This window comes from Lampetra fluviatilis, chromosome 28 (assembly GCF_964198595.1).
Source record: "Lampetra fluviatilis chromosome 28, kcLamFluv1.1, whole genome shotgun sequence".
NCBI classification, from domain to species: domain Eukaryota; kingdom Metazoa; phylum Chordata; class Hyperoartia; order Petromyzontiformes; family Petromyzontidae; genus Lampetra; species Lampetra fluviatilis.
Genome location: NC_136302.1, coordinates 5,098,123 through 5,119,359, shown reverse-complemented (window position 1 = coordinate 5,119,359; position 21,237 = coordinate 5,098,123). Strand labels below are relative to the sequence as shown.

General features: G+C 46.4%; 2 protein-coding genes across 3 annotated transcripts; both read right to left on the bottom strand.

The window, feature by feature from the left end:
- Nucleotides 1-2,865: 2,865 nt before the first annotated feature.
- On the bottom strand, nt 2,866-9,877 carry LOC144942656 (peroxisome biogenesis factor 10-like). Its single transcript, XM_078869454.1, has 5 exons — nt 9,854-9,877; nt 8,362-8,769; nt 7,043-7,236; nt 5,493-5,619; nt 2,866-3,345 (listed from the first exon to the last, which is right to left on the bottom strand). Exons 1-5 carry the CDS (start codon nt 9,875-9,877, stop codon nt 3,277-3,279), a joined length of 822 nt encoding a protein of 273 aa, XP_078725580.1. The 3' UTR covers nt 2,866-3,276.
- A 1,184-nt stretch (nt 9,878-11,061) lies between these two features.
- On the bottom strand, nt 11,062-20,909 carry LOC144942710 (peroxisome biogenesis factor 10-like). 2 transcript variants are annotated; one of them, XM_078869568.1, is made up of 9 exons: nt 20,778-20,909; nt 19,167-19,425; nt 17,958-18,038; nt 17,277-17,446; nt 16,981-16,998; nt 16,447-16,815; nt 15,126-15,319; nt 13,598-13,724; nt 11,062-11,544 (listed from the first exon to the last, which is right to left on the bottom strand). In XM_078869568.1, exons 2-9 carry the CDS (start codon nt 19,276-19,278, stop codon nt 11,476-11,478), a joined length of 1,140 nt encoding a protein of 379 aa, XP_078725694.1. In that variant the 5' UTR covers nt 19,279-19,425; nt 20,778-20,909; the 3' UTR covers nt 11,062-11,475. The 2 variants fall into 2 exon arrangements, with proteins under 2 accessions (XP_078725694.1, XP_078725695.1); XM_078869569.1 differs by lacking the exon at nt 16,981-16,998.
- Between the last annotated feature and the right edge of the window lie 328 nt (nt 20,910-21,237).

Below are 21,237 nucleotides of genomic sequence, written 5' to 3'. Positions count from 1 at the left end.
GTGGATTCACTCTTCAACACACCGGTGGGCTAAAGTAGTGAAATATTTGTCTTTTGTCAACGTGACACTTTTTTACTGATTGGCCGTGTCGGGTGGTGGAGGGTTACGACACATAACGCGATCTAACCCAAAAACGTTTATCATGAATAATATTGGTCGCGAAAGCCTACGTGTTAAACTGACATTTATTGTGGTTAATCTGTAAGATGCAACCGCACGTGTGTCACACACAGCAATCTTTCCGAGCCGCCATTAACCATGTGACTGGTGTCCAAGTGCGGTTATTCAATAACCCTGCCAGCCACCTACAGGCCGAACTCAGTCATCACATGCTGCTGTACACACATGCATTGATGCACTGCACAGCACATCAGGACTTTCACAGAACCACAATTTACTCCCTGGCTGCACAAGGAAATAATTAAAATCGAAACGTTGTAGTTTTTATTTATTTTATTTACTTTTATATTTTTTCTATCTACGTGACTTTACCGAAAGATCCAAAGAATATGAATTCGTGCAGTTACAAAAGTTTTCAGTCAAAATTTTAAGGACAATAATAGTTAAAGAAAACCTTTACAATCCGTGTACACGTGTTTGTCGTGACTGATGAAGATAAGGGGGTATAAGGGTTAACAGAAACAGGGAGGAGATTGCCTGGCAGTGAAATCCCTTCCAATGAGATTGGGATTTCAGTGAGGATTGTGCCTTGTTCTCACAAGAACAAATCTTCCCACAATGCAGTGTGCCAGCAACATTGTATAATGTTAATGAGTGTATTTAGTAATGTTTAACATTGAAGAGTTTGCAGAGTACACAATAACTACTATTAGGCGACTATTCATGTCCCTTTTAAAAAAAGACTGGGCATCAGACATACTGTATCTATTTTAAATTCTCATCAGGCCCATTTGTGTTAAGTGCAAAGTCCAAACTTTGTCAACTCTCTGTGGCCTGTTTATCGCCTATGAAGGGCACGTCTTGTTGAATTACGAGTCAAGGCCTGAAGCTAACACTGCAATTGCGAGGGATGTGGGTGGTGGCGGGTTTAACGACAAATATATTTACACGATCTAACCCAAAACATAAACTGTTCCATGGTTGCTATTGTTGGCGAAAGCCTCCGTGTTAATAGTCGTTATGGACAGTTCCACATAAGCCACTTCGTTGAGCTATGTCGCTTCAGAAAAATAACTAAGGGGCCGTCCATAAATGACGTCACGCACCTGGGGGGGGGGAGGGGGGTCAGACATTTGTGACGAGGTGTGACGAGGGGGGGGGGTTTGAGAAATGTGACGTCACATCAAAATGCGCAACTTTAAATAAATATTGACACGTTCTACTTAATTAAATATACTTTTTAATAAATGTTTTCTCATACATCAGAGTGCAGCGCCACATTCAATACGCACTACAATGACAATAGTTTTAAGCGATTTGAAGCATGTTGAAAAATTATTTGGGGGGAGGGGGCAGAGCTTTGTGACGTCATATTTGAGGGGGGTCTGACTTTTTGTGACGCCGTGTTACGAGGGGGGGGGTCAAAAATCGTCCAAAATCGCGTGACGTCATTTATGGACGGCCCCTAATAGCTGTGGGCATTACCAAGTAAAATTAAAAGTTGATTTTTTTTACTAATTTCCTTACCTTTCCTATACTTTGCACTGCCATCATTATTGTGTGTTGTAACGTTCTGATCCGCCCCGACTGGACATGTGTGAAAAAGAGCTTCACAGATCATCGGATTTCTCAAGGATAAATAAAGATTCTGATGAAGGTTCTGATTCTGTCTACATATTGTATTCGTATGAACCGTGGATTACTGACAATTGCCCAAGTCACACTGGACCATGTTTATGACTCTTACAATTGAGTGCAAATGCCAAAGGCACCAACACCACAACTAAAGTGACTTACGATAAATTTCGATTTAAAGCTTTCGTGACTGCAGGGATTCATCTTCTTGGTTCTTTCGGTAAAGTCACGTAGAAGGGAAATAATAAAATAATAAACATTTTACATAATAAAATAATTATCACGTTTCGGCCACAACGCAAGCAGCCGTCCTCAGGTGAAGACCAGGTCTGTCGGGGAGACAGCGTCTTTACCCGAGGACGGCTGCTTGCGTTGTGGCCGAAACGTCGTGAGAATTATTTTATTGTTTTATTTGTATTATTTTATTATTTCCCTTCTACGTGACTTTACCGAAAGAACCAAGAAGATGACTTACGATAAGTTCCCGAGGGTCACATTAGAAACATCCAAAGCAGTCAAACTTGGCTGCCGTGTTATACAGGGTGGCCATTGAGAACACATCGGGTTATTTCATTCATTTTAACACTGGCATTATTTTTGTTTACTATTATTCTTTTAAGTTTTTTTTTATCTGTGATCATTATTACTTTACAATTTTCTTCTTCCTGTGGGGGTCACCTCAAACCCAACATTTACAAAACACAACCAAGAACTCTGAATGAATTGAGACAAAACATGAATGTTCAAAGATTGCAACTCTAATCCTTAAATAAAACGTCCTACATTTATGTCAAGAGAATTCATGCGTGAATTGATGGAAGTCAGTTTTGAACATTTGTTAGAATAAATTCACTAACCCTGTCATTTGTTCAAATAAATCTAATTACCCCTTGTGACTTGACTACAGAACCACCCTGTATCACATGGCATAGCAAACACAAGGCTGTGTGCTATTTAATACAATGAAAAATACCCAGCATTAATTCCATCATCAACCACAAATGAAACGCTACATACATACGAACATACATGACAACTGAAAGCTGGTTGTCACAGAATAAAATCAACTTTATAATGCTGAACAATTTAGCCGCAACTGATATTCGCACAGAACAACGAATTGGTGCTCGCATTATTTGCAGTGGCAAAAATTGCTGAAATTGCACTGTAAAATGAATAAGTAGAGAATAGGCATCGTGACATAATGGCACATTTTACATTTTAACTGCACACTTCTTCCGAGTCCATACCAATAAGCTGGTTCCAAGAGACAACACACACATAAGCCGGAACATTTAATTAAATAATTACACAAATGTACATGCCAAACATATGAATTACATGCTTGTCAACGAATTAATAATCATTAACAAACTCCAATAGAATTGACACAATTTACAGTTCCATCCTCACATTTGAAGTACTGGCGACCAGGAACAAAGTCAGTGGCCGTTCATCATTCGGAAAGAACAATTTGACACGAGGAGTAGTGAGGGTGCGGGGCTTCTAAATGAGCAACTTTCATCTGTAGTTCCGCAAGTAAATGAGACGGTGGGGCTGAAACTTTTCTCGGCACAGTGGACACTCCGCCTGAAAAACAAAAAATACAGATGGCAAGGATTCATCGTCTTGGTTCTTTCGGTAAAGTCACGTAGAAGGGAAATAATAAAATAATAAAAATAAAACATAATAAAATACAATTCTCACGACGTTTCGGCCACAACGCAAGCAGCCGTCCTCAGGTGAAGACCAGGTCTGCGGGGAGACAGCGTATGTCTCCCCGACAGACCTGGTCTTTACCGAAAGAACCAAGAAGATGAATCCCTGCAGTCACGAAAGCTTTAAATCGAAAGATGGCAAGGAGTTACGGTTTTTCATCGCACCAGTCTTACGAGCCCGAACCCAGGCGGGCGACTTGGCCAACTGTTTTGGCGAACATTACTTAGCGATAACACATTCCTGCGGAGGGAGCTGGTAGGAACGTTGGGTTGATTCTAGATTTGAAGCTTTCGTGACTGCAAGGATTCATATTCTTAGGTTTTATCGGTAAAGTCACGTAGGTAAAAAAACATTAAAAAGTAAAATAAAATAAAAATCACGACGTTTCGGAGGCAACACAAGCTTCCGTCTTCAGGTGGTACCGTCACAGCCACAACAGCTGTATCAAGTAAAAAAAAAAACCTAACGTTGGGTTGCTCGGTCAATGGCCAGGGTCAACGGCGGCGTGGTGTATTCCGCAAATATGCCCGACTGTGAGGGCGGGCACAAGCCGGCGTGAGTAGGTTAAACGTTGAGTTTTATAAGGGCTCTGGTAGTAGATGCATTGTCCTTGAAACTGACTGGTCCACACCAGAGACAGCTTTTTTAACGATGTGCTACGAAGAAGGGCGATTCCCTGAAACGTTTCTCCGATTGTGTATGTTTTTTATACTCTTAAGTTTTTTTTCGGTAAAGTCACATAGGTAAAAATTTTTATAATAAAATAATAGAAATATAATAAATCACGACGTTTTGGAGGCAACACAAGTCTCTGTCATCAGGTGGGACCGTCACAGCTAAATTTACTGTATCAAGTGAGGCAAAATTCCAAGAGACAAGCTCTTAAATACAAGTTAAGGGGGAGGGAAGGGGGAGGAGCTTATCTGAATGTGGTAGCCAATGAATGGAACGTGTTGGGGGGGTGGGCGGAGCTAAAAGAGAGCAATCAGTGTACCTCGACTTCGGGGGGGTTTGCAACCGGTGTTGGCTGACAATCCAAATACAAAAAAGGCAGTACTATTAAACGCTAGGGATGTCAACACTCGGTAAAGTAGAATAGTACCTGTCAAATAAGATGGTACAAATATGTGTAGTTAAATCTTTTTTACATGGTTAATAACATCTTTCCAATGATTACTCAGTTTGTACCCATCATCACGGTTGAAGTTATGTCTGTGTTTGTATATCTGGATGGCTTCGTGTACAAACCTTTGATGGTAGCCAGAAGGTTTGTTTTTCCCTGTCAGAGCCACAGTGTTATTGACGAAGGCATTGAGTGGTTGTGTTGTTTACAATGGTGTACAAAGGTCAGAGCTTACTCATAATGGGAGTGTGTAAAACACGCGTAGGGGAAAGTAGCGTCGGTCCTAATGCTACACCATACTCTGAATAAATCTCCAAATTCAACACAAGGCTTAATTTCACAAGGCACACATTAAATGATTGGTCAAACATGTATATATGTCGGACTTCTTTCGCACCGTACGTAGCCAACCGTGCTAACCGAAGGTGCTGGGGAAGATTTGAAGCTTTCGCGACTGCAAGGATTCATATTCTTAGGTTTTTTCGGTAAAGTCACGTGACTTTACCGAAAAAACCTAAGAATATGTGCTGGGGAAGGACAAAAAACTAAACACAATAAACAGCTCTAAAGAAATGAGTTTTCAATCCAGATTTAAAAGTGCATAGCTCCCAGTGTCTTCCTAATATCGAAGGAAGAGTGTTCCAGACGGCCGCAGAAGCGCGTCTGAAAGCATGCGATGCAGTGACCCGTCTTTGTTCGATGGTGAGCCAAATGCCGCTGCGAAAACATTGCAACCTAGACTGTGGTCGGTCTTGAGAACAGGATTTGACAAGCTGTGTTACGGTATTTAAATTCATCATAAAAAAAACACATGAAAGTGAGGTCAAACATTTGTTTTATATAAAAAGAATAATAAAGGAGGATCTTTGTCATTGGCGGTGCCAAGAAGCCCTGCCTTGGTGCCGGCCCACTCGGTGATGCAGGCCCAGCAGAAGAGGTGTCCGCACGGCGTGGCGGTGGCGTGCCGGCGCGGCTCCAGGCACAGCGAGCACCTGCTGCTGCTGCTCCCCCACGCTCCCTCGCTGCCCAAGACACAAACGAGAGGACGCTCAAGGCGTGAGCCACCAGGCGGCGCCAGCGGCCAGCAAACGCGCAGGGAGGCGGGGGGCGCGCAGCTTGTGGCATCGCTTGCATCGTCATCAGAGGTCGCAAACGGGTTTTGATTCCTTACCCGTACCCGGCCGCACCAGGGTTGCAAACGGGTACCCGTACCCGTACCCGTACCCATACCCGTACCCGGCCGTACCCGTACCCTACCCGTACCCGGCCGGGTAGGATACGGGTATCGGGAACCTGATTGCGACCTCTGGGATGAAGCCATGTTGCAGGCGCGGGTGAGTTGATTCTAGGAACTTGAATTGTGAGAAGAAACAAGACGTTGGGAAATGAGTAACAAACGGTGACTCACCAGTGACTCACGGCCTACCCATACCCGTACCCAGCCGCACCAGGGTCGCAAACGGGTACCCGTACCCGGCCGGGTACGGGTAGCCGGGTATCGGGTAGGGTACGGGTATCGGGTACCCGTTGCGACCTCTGATCGTCATCGTCATGAGCAAAGGAACAAAGAGATCAAGATCGAGATGTCGTGGCCAAAGCCACTGATGCTACCACACCTCCCGCTAATGGTTTCTGCCACCCGGCAGCTCCTGGATCTAGGAGTAATGCACAAGCCTGTGCCAGCAATTCTTTTTAATCATTTTTCATATTTGAAGGCGTTGTAAGGCTTTGCCCTCCACCGCCCAGTCACTTTTGATCGCATTCACCAAGGAATTCAAGCTAGTTGGCACCAGCTCGTCATTCAGAAGAAGTTCTTATTTCCCCGCAACTACAATTCTTAAATAAATAGATCCTCAATAAAAGTGCATTTATGTTTGCATGCAGAACTTCTTTCACACCGTACGTAGCCAACCATGCTAATCGGAGATGCGGGAAAAGGATAACAAACTAAATACAAAAAGCAGTTGTAAAGAAATTCGTTTTCAATCTAGATTTAAAAACCAAAATTTTTTTTTATTTTACCAGGTAAGGCCCACTGCAATACAGCTCTTTTTTTCAGAAGTGGCCTGGCTACAAATGATAGCTCAACGAAGTGGCTTATCATGTGGAAAAGTATAGCAGCCAAATACTCTAAACGTATGTTTCTAAAGACGGAGGGAAAAACCTGAGGACCCCGAGAAAAATCCACGCGACCACATGCAGAACATGCAAACTCCACATATACAGGTGTCAGGGTCAAGATCAAATCCACGACCTCCTGCATACCAGGCAAGGTAGTCAACATCTCGCCACCGTGGTGCCCCAAAAGTGTAACCTTAACCCTCACGGGGCTTCGTCCTCCACCAAATCGCTCGGCTCGTAGGGGCTCCACTGTTGAGCGAGCGTCCCCGGTCGGGAACACGCGCGCAGGAGGGGAGAGAGAGAGCTCAGTGCTCGGCGTCTCACCCGCGAGCGCCGCCGTATGGGGAGGACGGCGCCACACGCTGGATCTCCCCGTCGCGGCGCGGTCGGGCCCTCGTGACGGCGCGACGGGCGCACAGCGCCAGCGTGCAGGCGAGCTGCACGAGCGACAGGGCGCCCAGCACACGGTAGGCGGTGCGCATGCTCGCATCTTCCTGCGGGAAGCCTCTCACCAGCACCTGCCGTTCACATCGGGACAAAAAAATATTTCTCTTGTTCATCCGAGCCATGCCACGGCTGGCTCCTCATGTGGGTGGTTTTCACCTGGCTATTGAACTTTTTTTTTATTATTAGCTAAGGCCCACTGAGCTATATCGCTCTTTTTCGGAAGTTTCCTGGCCACAAATGATAGCTCAACGAAGTGGCTTATCACGTGGACATTTATAACGGCCAAATACTCTTGAACGCACGTTTCTAAATGTGGGGGGAACATCCGGAGGACCCGGGTAAAAAAAATCCACGCGACCATGGGGGGAACATGCAAACTCCAAATATACAACCGTCATGGTCGGGATCGAACCCACAAACTCTTACATACCAGGCGAGGCAGATAACATCTCGCCACCACGGCGCCCGTAAACCGCCACCCTTTTTCCACTTGTTCATTTGAGCCATGCCAGGACTGTGTCTACTCGTGATATGGGTTGTTTTCACCTGGCTATTTAACTGAGCTGAGCTAGGACCAAACCGTGAAACTGTGGCCTCAAGAAGACACCCCACGAGTTGGTTTCATCATTTACATCGTAACGCGCGACTCGACTCGTTCACTGTGGCAGGATCCAGGCCGCGTGGCGGTGACGCCCATTGAGTTCTGCAGTGGAAAGACAAACGTGGCCGTCTCCAGCGCTACGCCGGGCTGGGTCGGCACAGCCCCGGCGCAGGCATGCTCGGTCGTACAGTGGAAAAAGAGGGTGCAAGATGCAAGAGGGTGTGTTCTACACAGGCAATTGAAGGCAAGATCCTGTGAGATGCAGTTTGCATTTACCAATACGGGTGAGTGAGGTGGCCTACGAGCTCAGAGGTCAGAGCACAGAGGTCAGAGCACGCTCCGAGATCCTGGTCTGAATCCGACAGCCACCTTGGAACTTGAACTGATCAATGTTCCCAATGATCTAATATTGGTTTTGGATTAGAGAGCGTAAATCCCTTTGTTATCGATAATACTGGGAGTGAAAAAACCTACGTGTTAAACATCCCTCCTCTTTAAGAGGAGTCCTGATACTCGAGGAAGCTTGACCGTCACGAAGCACTCACATTTCGTAACGCAACTGTATCTCAAGCGACTGCACACCAGCAGCACTCACATATTGTATGCCCGCGACCCTCTTTGCCAGGTGGTAGAAGACACCGCGGATGTAGAACAGGGACATGTGCAGGCGGTGCAGGAACGCGAGTGCCTGTCTCGTCGTCTGCACAACATGCAGCAGCCTCTGTTTGTCCTGCACTTCCGCCAGCCTGCTCTGCATCCACAATGCAATTTCTCCCAGCGGTGCCTGCAGGCGATGCCCGGCGTTTCCCAGCGCGCGCCACAGCCAAAGCAGCGTGCGCCTGTGCGCTCCCGACGACGATTCGTTGTTGCCGGCAGCGAGGAGGTGGCTCTCGTCGTCGAGGGAGTAGGTTGAGGATCCATGAGAGAGTGGACGCTCGCCCCTCTGCTGTAGCTGTGCATTGTTCTGCAAAGGCAATAAGAGATGACATGTACTTGTCCGCCACTTATTATTCGTATGAATTACAAACGATGTTATTTATGCAGCTGTTTGTCAATGTGCTGCTAGATGAAGGCTTCCCCCCCCCCCCCCCATGTGATGTAGGTCGTGGAGGATATTTGACCATACTTCACCATGCTGGTCAATGCAGTCTGGTGAATGGGGGCAGGGCAAGAGAGGGGCACAGAATTGATTCGGATTTCATTATGTTAATGCGTGTATTTAGTAATGTTTAACATTGAAGAGTTTGCAGAGTACACAATAACTACTGTTAGGCGACTATTCATGTCCCTTTTAAAAAAAGACTGGGCATCAGACATACTGTATCTATTTTAAATTCTCATCAGGCCCATTTGTGTTAAGTGCAAAGTCCAAACTTTGTCAACTCTCTGTGGCCTGTTTATCGCCTATGAAGGGCACGTCTTGTTGAATTACGAGTCAAGGCCTGAAGCTAACACTGCAATTGCGAGGGATGTGGGTGGTGGCGGGTTTAACGACAAATATATTTACACGATCTAACCCAAAACATAAACTGTTCCATGGTTGCTATTGTTGGCGAAAGCCTCCGTGTTAATAGTCGTTATGGACAGTTCCACATAAGCCACTTCGTTGAGCTATGTCGCTTCAGAAAAATAACTAAGGGGCCGTCCATAAATGACGTCACGCACCTGGGGGGGGAGGGGGGTCAGACATTTGTGACGAGGTGTGACGAGGGGGGGGGGTTTGAGAAATGTAACGTCACATCAAAATGCGCAACTTTAAATAAATATTGACACGTTCTACTTAATTAAATAGACTTTTTAATAAATGTTTTCTCATACATCACAGTGCAGCGCCACATTCAATACGCACTACAATGACAATAGTTTTAAGCGATTTGAAGCATGTTGAAAAATAATTTGGGGGGAGGGGGCAGAGCTTTGTGACGTCATATTTGAGGGGAGTCTAACTTTTTGTGACGCCGTGTGACGAGGGGGGGGGGGTCAAAAATCGTCCAAAATCGCGTGACGTCATTTATGGACGGCCCCTAATAGCTGTGGGCATTACCAAGTAAAATTAAAAGTAGATGTTTTTTTAGTAATTTCCTTACCTTTCCTATACTTTGCACTGCCATCATTATTGTGTGTTGTAACTTTCTGATCCGCCCCGACTGGCCGTGTGAAAAAGAGCTTCACAGATCATCGGATTTCTCAAGGATAAATAAAGATTCTGATGAAGGTTCTGATTCTGTCTACATATTGTATTCGTATGAACCGTGGATTACTGACAATTGCCCAAGTCACACTGGACCATGTTTATGACTCTTACAATTGAGTGCAAATGCCAAAGGCACCAACACCACAACTAAAGTGACTTACGATAAATTTCGATTTAAAGCTTTCGTGACTGCAGGGATTCATCTTCTTGGTTCTTTCGGTAAAGTCACGTAGAAGGGAAATAATAAAATAATAAAAATTCAACATAAAATAATTCTCACGACGTTTCGGCCACAACGCAAGCAGCCGTCCTCAGATGAAGACCAGGTCTGTCGGGGAGACAGCGTCTTCACCTGAGGACGGCTGCTTGCGTTGTGGCCGAAAAGTCGTGAGAATAATTGTATTATGTTTTATTATTTTATTATTTATCTTCTACGTGACTTTACCGAAAGAACCAAGAAGATGACTTACGATAAGTTCCCGAGGGTCACATTAGAAACATCCAAAGCAGTCAAACTTGGCTGCCGTGTTATACAGGGTGACCATAGAGAACACATCGGTTAATTAATATATTTTAACACTGGCATTATTTTTGTTTACTATTATTCTTTTAAGTTATTTTTATTAAATCTGTGATCATTATTACTTTACAATTTTCTTTTTCATGTGGGGGTCACCTCAAACCCAACATTTTTACAAAACTCAACCAAGAACTCGGAATGAATTGAGACAAAACAATGAATGTTCAAAGATTGCAACTCTAATCCTTAAATAAAACGTCCTACATTCATGTCAAGAGAATTCATGCGTGAATTGATGGAAGTCAGTTTTGAACATTTGTTAGAATAAATTCACTAACCCTGTCATTTGTTCAAATAAATCTAATTACCCCTTGTGACCTGACTACAGAACCACCCTGTATCACATGGCATAGCAAACACAAGGCTGTGTGCTATTTAATACAATGAAAAACACCCAGCATTAATTCCATCATCAACCACAAATGAAACGCTACATACATACGAACATAAATGACAACTGAAAGCTGTTTGTCACAGAATAAAATCAACTTTATAATGCTGAACAATTTAGCCGCAACTGATATTCGCACAGAACAACGAATTGGTGCTCGCATTATTTTCAGTGGCAAAAATTGCTGAAATTGCACTGTAATAGGCATCGTGACATGATGGCAAATTTTACATTTTAACTGCACACTTGTTCCGAGTCCATACCAATAAGCTGGTTCCAAGAGACAACACACACATACGAGCGCATAAGCCGGAACATTTAATTAAATAATTACACAAATGTACATGCCAAACATATGAATTACATGCTTGTCAACGAATTAATAATCATTAACAAACTCCAATAGAATTGACACAATTTACAGTTCCATCCTCACATTTGAAGTACTGGCGACCAGGAACAAAGTCAGTGGCCGTTCATCATTCGGAAAGAACAATTTGACACGAGGAGTAGTGAGGGTGCGGGGCTTCTAAATGAGCAACTTTCATCTGTAGTTCCGCAAGTAAATGAGACGGTGGGGCTGAAACTTTTCTCGGCACAGTGGACACTCCGCCTGAAAAACAAAAAATACAGATGGCAAGGATTCATCGTCTTGGTTCTTTCGGTAAAGTCACGTAGAAGGGAAATAATAAAATAATAAAAATAAAACATAATAAAATACAATTCTCACGACGTTTCGGCCACAACGCAAGCAGCCGTCCTCAGGTGAAGACCAGGTCTGACGGGGAGACAGCGTATGTCTCCCCGACAGACCTGGTCTTTACCGAAAGAACCAAGATGAATCCCTGCAGTCACGAAAGCTTTAAATCGAAAGATGGCAAGGAGTTACGGTTTTTCATCGCACCAGTCTTACGAGCCCGAACCCAGGCGGGCGACTTGGCCAACTGTTTTGGCGAACATTACTTAGCGATAACACATTCCTGCGGAGGGAGCTGGTAGGAACGTTGGGTTGATTCTAGATTTGAAGCTTTCGTGACTGCAAGGATTCATATTCTTAGGTTTTATCGGTAAAGTCACGTAGGTAAAAAAACATTAAAAAGTAAAATAAAATAAAAATCACGACGTTTCGGAGGCAACACAAGCTTCCGTCTTCAGGTGGTACCGTCACAGCCACAACAGCTGTATCAAGTAAAAAAAAAAAACCTAACGTTGGGTTGCTCGGTCAATGGCCAGGGTCAACAGCGGCGTGGTGTATTCCGCAAATATGCCCGACTGTGAGGGCGGGCACAAGCCGGCGTGAGTAGGTTAAACGTTGAGTTTTATAAGGGCTCTGGTAGTAGATGCATTGTCCTTGAAACTGACTGGTCCACACCAGAGACAGCTTTTTTAACGATGTGCTACGAAGAAGGGCGATTCCCTGAAACGTTTCTCCGATTGTGTATATTTTTTATACTCTTAAGTTTTTTTTCGGTAAAGTCACGTAGGTAAAAAAATTAATAATAAAATAATAGAAATATAATAATTCACGACGTTTTGGAGGCAACACAAGTCTCTGTCATCAGGTGGGACCGTCACAGCTAAATTTACTGTATCAAGTGAGGCAAAATTCCAAGAGACAAGCTCTTAAATACAAGTTAAGGGGGAGGGAAGGGGGAGGGGCTTATCTGAATGTGGTAGCCAATGAATGGAACGTGTTGGGGGGGTGGGCGGAGCTAAAAGAGAACAATCAGTGCACCTCGACTTCGGGGCGGTTTGCAACCGGTGTTGGCTGACAATCCAAATACAAAAAAGGCAGTACTGTTAAACGCTGGGGATGTCAACACTCGGTAAAGTAGAATAGTACCTGTCAAATAAGATGGTACAAATATGTGTAGTTAAATCTTTTTTACATGGTTAATAACATCTTTCCAATGATTACTCAGTTTGTACCCATCATCACGGTTGAAGTTATGTCTGTGTTTGTATATCTGGATGGCTTCGTGTACAAACCTTTGATGGTAGCCAGAAGGTTTGTTTTTCCCTGTCACAGCCACAGTGTTATTGACGAAGGCATTGAGTGTTTGTGTTGTTTACAATGGTGTACAAAGGTCAGAGCTTACTCATAATGGGAGTGTGTAAAACACGCGGAGGGGAAAGTAGCGTCGGTCCTAATGCTACACCATACTCTGAATAAATCTCCAAATTCAACACAAGGCTTAATTTCACATGGCACACATGAAATGATTGGTCAACAATGTATGTATGTCGGACTTCTTTCGCACCGTATGTAGCCAACCGTGCTAACCGAAGGTGCTGGGGAAGGACAAAATCTAAACACAATAAACAGCTCTAAAGAAATGAGTTTTCAATCCAGATTTAAAAGTGCATAGCTCCCATTGGCTTCCTAATATCGAAGGAAGAGCGTTCCAGACGGCCGCAGAAGCACGTCTAAAAGCATGCGATGCAGTGACCGTCTTTGTTCAATGGTGAGCCAAATGCCGCTGCGAAAACATTGAAACCTAGACTGTGGTAGGTCTTCAGAACAGGATTTGACAAGCTGTGCTACGGTATTTAAATTCATCGTAAAAAAAAAAAACACATGAAAGTGAGTTCAAACATTTGCTTAATATATATAAAAAAAATAAGAAAGGAGGATATTTGTCATTGGCGGTGCCAAGAAGCCCTGCCTTGGTGCCGGCCCACTCGGTGATGCAGGCCCAGCAGAAGAGGTGTCCGCACGGCGTGGCGGTGGCGTGCCGGCGCGGCTCCAGGCACAGCGAGCACCTGCTGCTGCTGTTCCCCCACGCTCCCTCGCTGCCCAAGACACAAACGAGAGGACGCTCAAGCCGTGAGCCACCAGGCGGCGCCAGCGGCCAGCCAACGCGCGGGGAACGCGCAGCTTGTGGCACACGCTGGCATCGCTTGCATTGTCATCAGAGGTCACAAACGGGTTTTGATTCCTTACCCGTACCCGGCCGCACCAGGGTCGCAAACGGGTACCCGTACCCGGCCGTACCCGTACCCTACCCGTACCCGGCCGGGTACGGGTAGGGTACGGGTATCGGGTACCTGATTGCGACCTCTGGGATGAAGCCATGTTGCAGGCGCGGGTGGGTTGATTCTAGGAACTTGAATTGTGAGAAGAGACAAGACGTTGGGAAATGAGTGACAAATAGTTACTCACCAATGACTCACGGTCTACCCGTACCTTGCCGCACCAGGGTCGCAAACGGGTACCCGTACCCGGCCGCGTACGGGTAGCCGGGTATCGGGTAGGGTACGGGTATCGGGTACCCGGTTGCGACCTCTGATCGTCATCGTCATGAGCAAAGGAACAAAGAGATCAAGATCGAGATGTCATCGTGGCCAAAGCCACTGATGCTACCACACCTCTCGCCAATGGTTTCTGCCACCCGGCAGCTCCTGGATCTAGGAGTAACGCACAAGCCTGTGCCAGCAATTCTTTTTAATCATTTTTCATACTTGAAGGCGTTGTAAGGCTTTGCCCTCTACCGCCCAGTCACTTTTGATCGCATTCACCAAGGAATTCAAGCTAGTTGGCACCAGCTCGTCATTTAGAAGAAGTGATTATTTCCCCGCAACTACAATTCTTAAATAAATAGATCCTCAATAAAAGTGCTTTTATGTTTGCATGCAGAACTTCTTTCACACCGTACGTAGCCAACCATGCTAATCGGAGATGCGGGAAAAGGATAACAAACTAAATACAAAAGGCAGTTGTAAAGAATTCGTTTTCAATCTAGATTTAAAAACCAAAAATATGTTTTATTTTACCAGGTAAGGCCCACTGCAATACAGCCCTTTTTTCAGAAGTGGCCTGGCTACAAATGAGAGCTCAACGAAGTGGCTTATCATGTGGAAAAGTATAGCAGCCAAATACTCTAAACGTATGTTTCTAAAGACGGAGGGAAAAACCTGAGGACCCCGAGAAAAATCCACGCGACCACATGCAGAACATGCAAACTCCACATATACAGGTGTCAGGGTCAAGATCAAATCCACGACCTCCTGCATACCAGGCAAGGTAGTCAACATCTCGCCACCGTGGTGCCCCAAAAGTGTAACCTTAACCCTCACGGGGCTTCGTCCTCCACCAAATCGCTCGGCTCGTAGGGGCTCCACTGTTGAGCGAGCGTCCCCCATTGGGAACGCGCGCGCAGGAGGGGAGAGAGAGCTCAGTGCTCGGCGTCTCACCCGCGAGCGCCGCCGTATGGGGAGGACGGCGCCACACGCTGGATCTCCCCGTCGCGGCGCGGTCGGGCCCTCGTGACGGCGCGACGGGCGCACAGCGCCAGCGTGCAGGCGAGCTGCACGAGCGACAGGGCGCCCAGCACACGGTAGGCGGTGCGCATGCTCGCATCTTCCTGCGGGAAGCCTCTCACCAGCACCTGCCGTGCACATCGGGACAAAAAAATATATTTCGCTTGTTCATCCGAGCCATGCCACGGCTGGCTCCTCATGTGGGTGGTTTTCACCTGGCTATTGAACTTTTTTTTTATTATTAGCTAAGGCCCACTGAGCTATATCGCTCTTTTTCGGAAGTTTCCTGGCCACAAATGATAGCTCAACGAAGTGGCTTATCACGTGGACATTTATAACGGCCAAATACTCTTGAACGCACGTTTCTAAATGTGGGGGGAACATCCGGAGGACCCGGGTAAAAAAAATCCACGCGACCATGGGGGGAACATGCAAACTCCAAATATACAACCGTCAGGGTCGGGATCGAACCCACAAACTCTTACATACCAGGCGAGGCAGATAACATCTCGCCACCACGGCGCCCGTAAACCGCCACCCTTTTTCCACTTGTTCATTTGAGCCATGCCAGGACTGTGTCTACTCGTGATATGGGTTGTTTTCACCTGGCTATTTAACTGAGCTGAGCTAGGACCAAACCGTGAAACTGTGGCCTCAAGAAGACACCCCACGAGTTGGTTTCATCATTTACATCGTAACGCGCGACTCGACTCGTTCACTGTGGCAGGATCCAGGCCGCGTGGCGGTGACGCCCATTGGGTTCTGCAGTGGAAAGACAAACGTGGCCGTCTCCAGCGCTACGCCGGGCTGGGTCGGCACAGCCCCGGCGCAGGCATGCTCGGTCGTACAGTGGAAAAAGAGGGTGCAAGATGCAAGAGGGTGTGTTCTACACAGGCAATTGAAGGCAAGATCCTGTGAGATGCAGTTTGCATTTACCAATACGGGTGAGTGAGGTGGCCTACGAGCTCAGAGGTCAGAGCACAGAGGTCAGAGCACGCTCCGAGATCCTGGTCTGAATCCGACAGCCACCTTGGAACTTGAACTGATCAATGTTCCCAATGATCTAATATTGGTTTTGGATTAGAGAGCGTAAATCCCTTTGTTATCGATAATACTGGGAGTGAAAAAACCTACGTGTTAAACATCCCTCCTCTTTAAGAGGAGTCCTGATACTCGAGGAAGCTTGACCGTCACGAAGCACTCACATTTCGTAACGCAACTGTATCTCAAGCGACTGCACACCAGCAGCACTCACATATTGTATGCCCGCGACCCTCTTTGCCAGGTGGTAGAAGACACCGCGGATGTAGAACAGGGACATGTGCAGGCGGTGCAGGAACGCGAGTGCCTGTCTCGTCGTCTGCACAACATGCAGCAGCCTCTGTTTGTCCTGCACTTCCGCCAGCCTGCTCTGCATCCACAATGCAATTTCTCCCAGCGGTGCCTGCAGGCGATGCCCGGCGTTTCCCAGCGCGCGCCACAGCCAAAGCAGCGTGCGCCTGTGCGCTCCCGACGACGACTCGTTGTTGCCGGCAGCGAGGAGGTGGCTCTCGTCGTCGAGGGAGTAGGTTGAGGATCCATGAGAGAGTGGACGCTCGCCCCTCTGCTGTAGCTGTGCATTGTTCTGCAAAGGCAATAAGAGATGACATGTACTTGTCCGCCACTTATTATTCGTATGAATTACAAACGATGTTATTTATGCAGCTGTTTGTCAATGTGCTGCTAGATGAAGGCTTCCCCCCCCCCCCCATGTGATGTAGGTCGTGGAGGATATTTGACCATACTTCACCATGCTGGTCAATGCAGTCTGGTGAATGGGGGCAGGGCAAGAGAGGGGCACAGAATTGATTCGGATTTCATTAGTCACTCATGTAAGCCATGGCCAGGAATCGAACTTGGGTCTCTAGTCAAGTCAATGTATTTTTGACTTGCGGTGCCTTTCTGGTACAAATCTGCCAACCAAAGCGCCGTCACAATAATTACACACGTGAAGACAAAATAAACAATCTCGATGTAGAGCGCCCCAATCCCAATTTCGTTCCCCTCCTCTAGGCAAGGGGGTTACCGCGGTGCGGCCGCCTGTACCTCGGCTTGCTGGATGGCGTGCTCCAGCCGCACCAGCCCCCGCTCCAGCAGGTACGGCAGCGCGGTGTGCAGGAGCGCGTAAAGCACACGCCTCGACGTCGAGGGGACACGCCGGCCGCTCGAGTCCACCTGCACCGCGTTCACGTACTCCTCGCCCAGCGTCTGGAAGCCTGGGTGGGTTTTGCGTCGGTGGGGGGCGGAATGGGTGGGTAGAGGATGGCAGCAGAACCGGTTTCAGGCACCCTTCATCGCCCAGCCGAGGGCATTGCGGTCATTTGCCGCCTGCTCAATTTGTGATTCGGCGAGTTAAGTCGTGATTTGCGGTGGGGATTAAATTCAATGGACGTCGAATATCGGACACTGGACAGGATGGAAGCTACCTCGGTTGAAAGATGCAGCGACACACGAGAGGAAAGTGGAAATACTTCGGGGTAATATCGGTGACGCAAACAGCCGCGGCACAACAGCTGAGAAGGCCGACGGACTTGAAGGAAATTTCAATTCAAGAATGGTTATTTTTAACAGTGGTGAATATAGTGCTTCTCCAGGTTGCAGCTGTCACGTGAATTACAACATATGACTCACCAGCAACAATCAATTGTTTCATATAAATGGTCTGACGCAATGTTCTGATTTGTACATTTTTTACGTTCATCAGTAAGAGCATCTTGTCACTGGCACCTGAAAGCGTTGTCAGACTGAGGTATGTGACGTCAGCCAAAAGCTCCAGCTCTCGCCTCCACTGTAGCCATTTGCGTGCTCCTGTAATGCATCAAACAAACAGTATTTTCATACGGCCCGATGTACACTCAGAATTTCTAAACAGATTTATAGAATTACACTATTTCTTCTGTCGATGTCACTTACTGACCTGCCCCTATTAGACATGTGTGACAAAGAGCTTCATAGCTCATCAGATTCCTCCACATTCTGTAATATGTATATATATTATTCACAAATATTAGAGGACCAAATAATGGACAATGTAGAAACCAACCAACCACCATTGGTGACACGTGGGGAGGCCCTCACCTCACAGTAGCCATATCATGAAGACGACGATGATAAAGCTACTTGAATTTCGATGTAAAGCTTTCGTGACTGCAGGGATTCATCTTATTGGTTCTTTCGGTAAAATCACGTAGAAGGGAAATAATAAAATAATAAAAATTTTACATAATAAAATACAATTCTCACGACGTTTCGGCCACAACGCAAGCAGCCGTCATCAGGTGAAGAACAGGTCTGTCGGAAAGACAGCGTCTGAACTTTACTGAAAGAACCAAGAAGATGAAAGCTACTTGATTCACGAACATACGTTAAAGCATGTGTTTTGAAATCTGCGAGTGTGCCAACCATACAACCCTGTAACGTGACTTACTATATGACCCTGTCAAAAGGGTTGCATACAAAAACTTAGCGGGTGCATGACACATTCAGTGTTGAACAAACTTGAGACAAATATTAATAGATAAAGTTATAAATTTCGATTTAAAGCTTTCGTGACTGCAGGGATTCATATTCTTGGTTCTTTCGGTAAAGTCACGTAGAAGAGAAATAATAAAATAATATTATTTCCCTTCTACGTGACTTTACCGAAAGAACCAAGAATATAAATAACGATATGATCTGCTTTTGCCCATCATCAATCATCTTAACTTCAAAGAAAAGCCACTGGTGTTAAATAATGTGCCAAAATATTTTAACTTCATAAGTCGTCAGAAGACTGGCTGAGTCTTCACTAGGGGGTATGAGGGAGGGGGGGGGGCTTAGGCCCCCATTCCCAGCTACCCCAACTCTGTAGGGCTGTAGCCATTATTCAAATTCTACAACTTCTGGCTGAACTTCTGGCTGGCGATGGAGGCAGCGAGTGAGTTTGCCAGGTCATACCCACGAGCAGCTGAAAGACATCCGCCAAGCCACCCTTGATCACGTTGCTGTAAAACTCGTCCTTTTGTGCCGCACGGATGATCTCGGGCTGCCGAGCCGGGTACACAGACATCTTGAGCAAGGGGCTCAGAGCCAGAGGTTCAAGAGAGGCTTGATGCTGCTGCTGCAGAGGACTTGGTTCTCATGGCTCGGGGCTCATTCTCTGCTGGCAGGGAGATCTTGTCGCACCAAGGTTTCACTGTGTGCGTTGAGAGACAACCTAACACCAACGCAAGTGACAAACATTAATTATATTATTTGCTATTATTTTACCATTTTTATTTTTAACCAGGTAAGTCCCACTGAGCTATATGGCTATTTTTTCAGAAGAGACCCGGCCATGAATTATAACCCAACAATGTGGCTTCATGATGCGGAAATTTATAGCAGCCAAATACTCGAAAGGAATGTTTCTAAATGTGGTGGGAAAAACCGGAGGTCCAGGAAAAAAATACACGCGACCATGGGGAGAGAGAACATGCAAACTCCAAATATACAGCTGGCATCTGGGTCGGGATCAAACCCACGACCTCCTGTATACAAGGCGAGATAGTTAACATCTCGCCACCGTGACACCCCTGTATGGACTGTGACAACACATTTCCTTTGCATATACACTTGTATGTGAGAGACTGTGTCATTTGAATCGTTAAGTTGATGCACACGACAAACTATGTATTTCCAGAGCCGGCACGTTACACCGCATGTTTAAACCACAAGCTGTGCATTGATTGCTAGGAGGCATGGCAATTACAAGAGCCGCTGTAGATGTCAGTGCCCACAAACACATATATGTATTAGTTATCACGTAATTATTGCACACTGAATTAATAACTAAAGAGATTTCAATTGACATTTCAAAATTGTTATCTACTGGAAGAAAACAACAACTTGGAAAAACGCAAGACACTTTGCAGGAAATTGTAGTAACCAAAGCAAACTGGAACAATTACCAATCCAAGCAGGCGCAATTACTTCAACAGTACCAACATGCAAACAGGAACACACGACACAGCAAAGCGAATGATCGCGTCCAAATATTCATTTAAATGTTTAACGTTGCTACACGTATACGTGCAAAAGCCAAGGCATATTTAGGCTCAAACTGCAGTGCAAGTCGTGAATACGGTGCCCAGAACCGCTTTAAATGACTCTAGAGTTAAATCAGCGACTGTTTTGCATGAACACTGTGAATATCGCTTCGTAAACATCGTCACGACCCATGGGCAGATAGCCCGTAGGTGTCCACTGCACATTTCGTCGTTTGTTTCCACTTTCCTCCTCTGTCTTGTGCCAATTTTGCTCAAGTAGTGGCCACATCTTTTCTTGCACCAAAGCGAGTAGCACCTATGAAGGCCGGCACTGTGGCACACGAGAGGCTGGGTGGCCAGCACCACGCCCGGCCGCCTTTGTCTCCCTAGTAGCGATGTTTCCACGTCGCTCCAGGTACTAATTTGAGGCTGAGTCGACCTAGGGGAGGAGGCCCAGGACCGGTTCCCATAATCTCGGAACCCCGGGTTCGCCATGTTTCGTAGCGCGACGCGCGAACCGCAACGCCACCGGCTCACCCACGTGTAAGGGCGGCAACCCCCAACACCCGCCGTTCGCCTGTGTGCCAGGCTAGGTGCACTTTGATAACCACACTCGTACAGCGGCAGCAGCAGCTGATGATGATAACACGTGCGTCGCTCTCGCGGTCACTTCCGGACACGTGTGTGGCGCGTGGAGGCGGTGACGCCGCGGTGTCGTAATCGGAGTTCTAGCAAGCGAGAGAGCGAGCGAACCCCGCCGAAGATTCAACGTTCACATTATTTTTGTCCAACTACATCATTGGGACCTCCTTTGCCAGTACCAAAACATGAGAATAGGTTTTCCCCTTTTTTATGGCAACAACACATTGGTAGGAACGTTGGGTTGCTCGGTCAATGGCCAGGGTCAACGGCGGCGTGGTGTATTCCGCAAATATGCCCGACTGTGAGGGCGGGCACAAGCCGGCGTGAGTAGGTTAAACGTTGAGTTTTATAAGGGCACC